This window comes from Ursus maritimus, unplaced genomic scaffold (assembly GCF_017311325.1).
Source record: "Ursus maritimus isolate PB19 unplaced genomic scaffold, ASM1731132v1 scaffold_6, whole genome shotgun sequence".
In the NCBI taxonomy this organism is placed as follows: Eukaryota; Metazoa; Chordata; class Mammalia; order Carnivora; family Ursidae; genus Ursus; species Ursus maritimus.
In genome coordinates this window covers 3,367,986-3,375,427 of record NW_024426774.1, presented here as the reverse complement: position 1 = coordinate 3,375,427, position 7,442 = coordinate 3,367,986, and the positions used below count along the sequence as shown (strand labels likewise).

At 45.9% G+C, this 7,442-nt stretch overlaps 1 protein-coding gene across 4 annotated transcripts in view; it reads right to left on the bottom strand.

Moving 5' to 3' along the window:
- Nucleotides 1-1,568, bottom strand: part of MBOAT2 (membrane bound O-acyltransferase domain containing 2) — a 117,111-nt gene extending 115,543 nt beyond the window's left edge. Inside the window, exon 1 of one of the 4 annotated variants that reach the window (XM_040622829.1) lies at nucleotides 1,436-1,568. In XM_040622829.1, coding sequence (XP_040478763.1) covers nucleotides 1,436-1,510 — 75 coding nt within the window. In that variant the 5' untranslated portion in view covers nucleotides 1,511-1,568. Of the gene's footprint in view, nucleotides 1-1,091; nucleotides 1,215-1,435 lie in introns of those variants that run through there. The other 3 variants (XM_040622831.1, XM_040622830.1, XM_040622828.1) reach the window with 3 other exon arrangements.
- Between the last annotated feature and the right edge of the window lie 5,874 nt (nucleotides 1,569-7,442).

The window sequence follows — 7,442 nt, the reverse complement described above, 5'->3', positions numbered from 1 at the left end:
AAAAAAAAAAAAATCCTACGTTCTGATCAGTTTTTTAATAAACAGAAGAGACTACCTTCTTAGAGTACATGATTAATTTCACTACTGGTACTTTATTAGTACAATATGCATTCTAACTGTTGCTCAAGATTTATAGGGGATAGGTATTTTACCATGAATCAAAAATTATGACTGAAATAGAAGTAAGGGATTCAGATCCAAACAGAAAGTAGAATTTTTTTACATACTCAGGCACACTTCAGTCTTTAAAAAAACAAAAAACAAAAAGCCAGTAAAGCACAAAGCAAGTTAATGTCATAATGTCAGGCACAAGAGCGGTTTCCCATCTTGCTGCTATGAAACCTGGCCTGGACACAGAGGAAGCCTGCCTTATAAATGAAATCTATGATGACATCAAATGACAGCAACACTCAAGAAAAGGACAGTGAACCAGGATCCCTTGTAAAGTGCAAACACTTCTAGATCGAGCACACCTGAAATAATTTTAAGCAAAAATTCAGTTAATTACCTCTAGCCTGGGGCTAGAGCAATTATCTATCTCCACCGCCTCCTTCCCCAGCAACTACCCTAAATGTCACTCGGAGAAAATACTTCCAAACTTTTTCTGAATAAAAATGGCGCTGCTTTTCCCATCACAATACTGTTTATTTCTCAACAATCCTTAGGCCTTTCACACTCAACTGGCCTCATCTAAATACCTCGCCTTCCCTAAACAGTGTCCTATGTTTTTTTGAGGGGTGGGAGAAAGGGGTAAGGCGTCTTCTTCCAACTACAAGGTTGCAACTTTCTAAGCTAGAAACCCTGGGATTATTATCTCACTTTGACTTTTCTTCCTAACCTCTGCCTTCCCCGCAAACTGTTGCCTCTCTGTTCAAAAAGCCATACTTCAATGCAAACTGTCCCACAGTGCAGGTCGTAGCGTCCTAAGCTGGCCTCCCCACGCCACGCTCGCGTGTCTAGTGCACTCTCCACTGAGGTACATCCATCCTGCTTCCCCGTGGGGCATTCGGTGCCACGCGCGCAGGGCACAGACACTGGGCTTCCCCAAAGCACAGCCTTTCTACACCGTCTATACCCGTACCCACACGCACTGCAAGTGGCTTCGGGACTCCGGATCGCCGAGTGCCTGGCGCACGCACGACCCGGGTCGGGGATCTGCCGTGGCGGGCAGCAGGGCCAGGCATGCACGCGCGCACGTCGGTGCCCGGAGCCCCCCCGGGTTACACGGGCACGGCCGGGATGGGGGCTGGGTGGGCACGCCGGGGAGCGGCGGCTGGCGGAGATGGCTCGCGGACAATAACAGGCGGGTCGCCCTCTCCCCTCAAGGGGCGGCCCTCGCCGCAGCCGGTGCCCCGAGTCCCGGCTCCCGCGCGGATGGCACACGGCCGGAGAGGGGGCGGCGAGGGCGCGACGCCAGCAGGGCCGCCTCGGGTACCTGGTCGATGGGCAGCTGCACGGCGTTGCTGAGGGGCTGCAGCAGGGTGGAGCCCGTGGTGCTGGTGGTGGCCATGGCCGGCCTGGCGCTCCGCCCGCCGCGCTCCGGCCGCCCGCGCCGCTCGCCCGCGCGCCGTGCCGGGCAACGCCGAGGATGGGGATGCAGCCGGCGCGCCTGCCCCCTGGCCGCCCGCGGTGTGAGCGGCGCGGGGCGGGGCCAGGGAGGGGCCGGGGGCGGTGACCAGCTCGGCCCTCCCCCGGTGCCCCCGCCCCCGCCCGCGCGCCTCCGCCCGCGCCCGCGCCCGCGCCCCCGGCCGCCCGCGACCGCGACCGCCCCGCCTCCTGACTTCCAGCAGCTTCCAGCGCCTCCTCCCCACCTCGCGCGCCCTCGCGCCAGACAGCCCTGACGCCCAATCGCGGCGCGGCGCCTCGACGCCCGCAGCCAATCAGAGGGCACTGGTCGCGCCGCGCCCCACCCCTATCTCAGGCCTCGGCAAGGGGCCGAGGGGGCGCCGTGCTGCGCCAAGGGCCGGTCGGCGGGCGTACCTGTGCGGTGCGGGTGTGGGGATTTCGCCCTGTCACCCCTTTCTTCGTCCTTCCCGACAGTCGGCAGACAGCCACCCTTCTCTAGGAGGAACCCTGGACAACAAAGGGGAACGGGGTGGCCGCCAGACAAAGGGGCGACATCTGGGTCGCCGTCGAGCCAGCACTTGGGGGAAGCTGGGGACAAAGCCGGGAAGCTGGGAGGAGGAGGGCCACAAACCAAAAACGTGCCCTGGACAAGATGTCCCTTTGTCTTCTGTGGAAAGCCCAAACTTGAAGCCAGTCCCAGTCGTGTGTGCCTCTCAGTCGCTCCCAAGTCCCCAAGGCCCTCCAGGGGTGAGAGACCCGTTGCAGCTGGACCCGGGGCGGGAGACCGTTCTCACCTGAACCAATCTTGGTGGCCAGCTGACGACACGCCTGACTCCGAAGGAACGGGCGTCTGAGCATCACCCCACAGACACCTGCTCCCCCAGTCCCCACTGGTGTGCTGTTTCCACACACCTTTGCTAGGCCTGCTGGTCAGTGTGTGATGGGATGTCTGATCTATTTGCCCAGACTTCATAAAAGTGAACCATGTGAGTTCCTTGAAAATGCAAGTGTCAACTTTTGTTTAGACTTCCAAAGGATTCCTAGAGAATATCAGGAAAGCACAAAATGCAATGATTTAAGCGTCTGAATATTTTGGTAGAACAGCTAGTGGTTAATGAGAGTTCAACCACAGGTTAAATACAGCTTTGAATGCTTTAGAGGTATCAATGTCCACAACAAACCATGGCACGTAAGTACTATTAGGACCCTCAAATCGAGTTGGGTCACACACAAGTTCAGTAAGTTCCCAAAAGAGCACAGCTAATAAAGAGCAGAGAAAGGATTGAGATCCAAGTAATCTACTTTCGGAGTTTATCTTTTAAACACAAGGCCCTCTTCTTCCTCACCCTTAAACCCAGTTCAGAAATTGTCAACTATCAGGTGCTTCATTTACGAGATTACTACCTAGAGTCTTGGGTGACGAGACAGCACAGATAGGAATATATGTGCTCTGTAAATCCCCTGGACCTCAGTTGTCTCTCTGAAAAGGAGGCAGTTGAACGAATAGGTTCAATGCCTTCCTGCGTGACATTCTTTGGTTGTTGAGTTAGCTTAATCCTAACAACCAAACTGATTAAAGGACAGAAGGAAAAAGCAAAATGCCAGGACCTTCATTCTCCTTGGGGTAGTGTTCCAATGGGAGTTGTAATCAATTAGAGAACAGGCCTGTTCAGTGGGCTGCTCATTAAAATATATTATACCAATAACCTGGAGCTCTCTATTAATACAATGTTAGAAAATATTCTTTTCCTTTTTTCCACTGTGGGGAATCGTAGAGAAAGCATACAGGTGTCTGAGCATACAAACTGATGGAAAAATTAAAATACCATTTAAAAAACTCAAAAGGTGGGTGTTCGGAACATATTGCAACCTAAATAAAGTAGCATAGAGATACGGTCTCAGGTCTAGAACAAATAATATCTACAAAAAGGAGTTTCCTTAGACTGAATTTTTATCTTACTAGGATACGACACACCTCTATTTGGGGTGACCACGTATCTACAATAGGAAGTATTTTAGCCATCTGGAAAATTTGGCCGTGTCAGCGTTGTAAGGCTATAGGTAAAATATAGTGTAATAGTAATACTTAGATTTTGGAGTCAGACCTAGGTTTTCAGCTGTGTCTGCCTTTGATTAGCTGCAAAATTTTGGGCTACTTTACCTCTCTAAGCCTCAGACTCCTCGTGTATAAAAATGAGGATAATAATAGCACCAAAACCATGGGTTATGAGATTAGAAAAGCTTACCTAAATGAAGAACTCATAGCTGTGCCTGGTGTATGATAAAACTTAAGAAATATTAATTACCACCCAAGAAATGTAATTCTGAAATTGGAAACTATTTTTCTCATGTTAAAAATACTCTACCTTCATGTTTTTAATGAAGAAACTGAGGCCCCTATTTTGAGCTAATAAGTCAGTAATGATAGCAAAAAAGTTGATGCAGGCCTTCTGCCCAGTATCTGCTAACTAGGCTGCAAGCTCTTAAACTGTGATGAAGGGGGAAAGAATTGAACTAATTATATATGATGTCTCACTATCCTACCTCAGATAACATCCATCCTGTAAGAGTGATTCTCACATTCTTAATTCTTAAAAAGAAAAAAAATTTATTGAGTACTTGCTATGTTCATGAACGTGGTGGGTTGCTATAATCAAAAGAACAGTCATATACAAAACAGAGAATGAAGTGCTATAGGAAAAGTACCAGATAAGGTCATTTTTCTAATGTTAACACATCCAGGAGAAAGAAACCTGACTGGAAGTCAAAAGACCCAAGTTTTAGTCCTGACTGTTCCACTAAATAACTGTGAACTTGAGAAATCTGCTTAACTTTTCTATGCCTTAAGTTTCTCATTGTTAAATTGGATAATACAACTTCGTCCTGCCTTACAGGAGTGTTCCGACTATGAACGTGAAATTGACAATAGACTAAATTATTTTTAAGATAGTAGTAGTATTAGTGTTAGAAATAATAATTTGTAGGGAAAAGGTTTCGATAGAGCAACCACCTTTTAACAAGAGTTACTTAGACCAAATTGTAAGAGCACTGAGCAGAGTTCACATATAATAAAAGGACTGTCTACCTTGCTCTCCCCTCCTAAAATGGCTATGGTAATTAAAGATTGCTAAAATGAAAGGTATTTTTAACTTTGAATAAACCACTCAGAAGAAATGAATAATCTGCCAAGCTGCTTTTGTTTCATAAAAATGGTATGTGTCATGAAAGGAGAGTTCTTAGGCAATTATTCTGCCTAGTCTGTGCTCTTATATCTTAGGATAACTTGGAGGATGAAGGGCTTTGGACCATACACATAATAAAAGCCCCAGTTAACTGACTGGCAGCTTCGAGCGCGTACAAGCTAACCCTAACAGACCAAAAAATGAAATTCAGAAAGTCACCCTTTAAGACCTAACATGCTTCAACTAGGACATCACAAAGTACACTGAACAAGAGGTAACACAGGAAACCCTAAAGGTAGGAGATCCGCACTGAAGTCCTGGCTCAGCTGATTTCTGCCTCTGCCACTTACGAGGCCTATAACAACGAATTAATTGCTTCAGTTTCGTTCATGTGTACACATTAGGAGATTTAGAAACTAAATTTCACGGGTGCCTTCTTTGTCTAAAATTATGTGATTCCTGGGGCGCCTGGGTGGCTCAGTTGGCTAAGCGTCTGACTTCGGCTCAGGTCACGATCCCAGAGTACTGGGATTGAGCCCCACGTCCGGCTTCCGGCTCAGGGGGATCCTGCTTCTCTCCTTCCTCCACACTCCTGCTCTCTCTCGCTTTCTCTGTCTCTCTCTCTCTCTCAAATAAATAAAATCTTTAAAAAAAATTATACGATTCCCAGGAATTTCTAGATTTTTTTCTGTCTCCCTGAGCCTACATTCAGTCTAGGTTTATTTGACTAAGAGCTGCAAACAAAACTATTACTCATCAGTTTGAGAACTGCATTGCTTTCCAGTTGCTGTGCTGGTTTCAGAACTACCTCTAATTTATTTTATCTCTAATCAAACTTTCTCCTCCAAAATGTCTGTGATTTTCAGTGACCCGTGATGACTTCTGTGTTCTATCTGTGCATCTTGGGGAAACATTCCATTTTCCTCATAGATTTATTCAGCTTTTTCAGCTTTAGATGAACAAGTCAAGTCTCCATAAAAAAGACAGCCCCTTAGTGCTTATTTATTATGCCATCTGAAACCCTTTGATCCCTAGGTATTTAAAAACAGTGTACAAACTCTCATGCTTCCACACGTTTGCGTAATGGCATTTGTGTCTAAATTATGAAACACGTTAAATGAAGTCACGATACCCACCCCAGATTTCATCATAATTACCATCACCTTCAGGAATACTGACCACATCCACTTGGAGTACTACACTGGATAAGAAGGCCTCATTTTCTCAGTTCTGCTTACTATTTCAGGTTATTTCCGTTTAACTCTAATTGTAAGAGGAGTTCCTTTCCTTAGATATATTGACATATCACTGCTCTTCTGAATAGTCTAGTCTGACTATTTGAGAGGAGTTGTACCCTCCTTTTCTGTTGCCAGCTCTGCCTTGGGTGATTCCAGCCCACCACGTTCTGTGTAGTCCCCCAGAGGCCTAACACTTTGAGCAAATTTCCCTCTTCGTGGGTAAATGTGTCAAAGAACATATTGTGTTGTAGGTATTTTCTGCTCAAACCCTTCCTCCTTTCCTGTCATTTTTCAGATGCTGGGTTTTGCTTCACAGATTACAACACTAATGCTAGAGTCCTAAGCAGTAAAGAATCAGGAATGAGAATCATGTCTACATATAAAGTCTGTGGTTACCACATCTGACCTAGTTCCCTTGTCAAAGGACTTGCTCGCCTGGACAGATGACTTCTGGTTAAACATAAGGTGCATATGCTAAGGAGTGCTCTGTAAGCAGATAGTGGCCTGGTTTTGATTTCATCAAATTATCTTTTAATTTATTTTCCATTTGAAAGCTGACAGCTGTTCTCTCTTATTTGTGTTCTTGTATGTAAATTCTGATCTGTGCTTTAAATACTTGTATACCAAAAGTCTGTCTATTAAAATCACAACACATTAGGGGTGCCTGGGTGACTCAGTCGGTTAAGCCTCCGACTTTTGATTTCGGCTCAGGTCATGATCTCAGGGTTGTGAGATGGAGCCCTGCATCAGCTCTGCCCTCACCTGGGAGTCTCCTTCTCTCCCTCGCTCTCTGCCTCCCACCTCCCACGACCCCCACCCCGCTCGCTCTCGTGCACACACTTTCTCTCTCTCTCTCTCTCTCATTCTCCCTAAAATAAATAACTCTTTAAAAAATAAATAAAATAAAATCACAAGACCTTAAAATAAAGTGGAAATCTGGGGTGCCTGGCTAGCTCAGTTGGTAGAGCATGTGACTCTTGATCTTGGGGTGGTAAGTTCGAGCCCTATGTTGGACATAGAGTTTACTTAAAAAACAAAATAAAATTGGGCTATAATTGACAAGATATTAGAAAAAATCAAGTGGAAATCTGTAATGAAAGAGGTACCAAATGTTCCCAAGGTAGCTTAAACCAATTATACTATTAGATTTATAAATAATGAGTTGTCACTTCCAAAATGAGAATGTAGATCAGGTGAAAATACTACCAGTGGAAGTTCTTTTTAGATTCTTCATTTGAAATATTACCTCTAATTTTGGGGAGGCTTTGGGAGGGTAGGCTTACAGAAAGTACAGGTAAAGAAGGTGGGCATTGGAACCAGATTTCTTGAATTTGAAGCCTACTTGTTATTTATTGTTTTGGGCAAGTTATTTAGCCTCCTTGGGCCTCAATCTTCCCATCTATAAAATGGGAATAATAATGATTTATGCCATTCAAATCACATGATGCTTTTTATG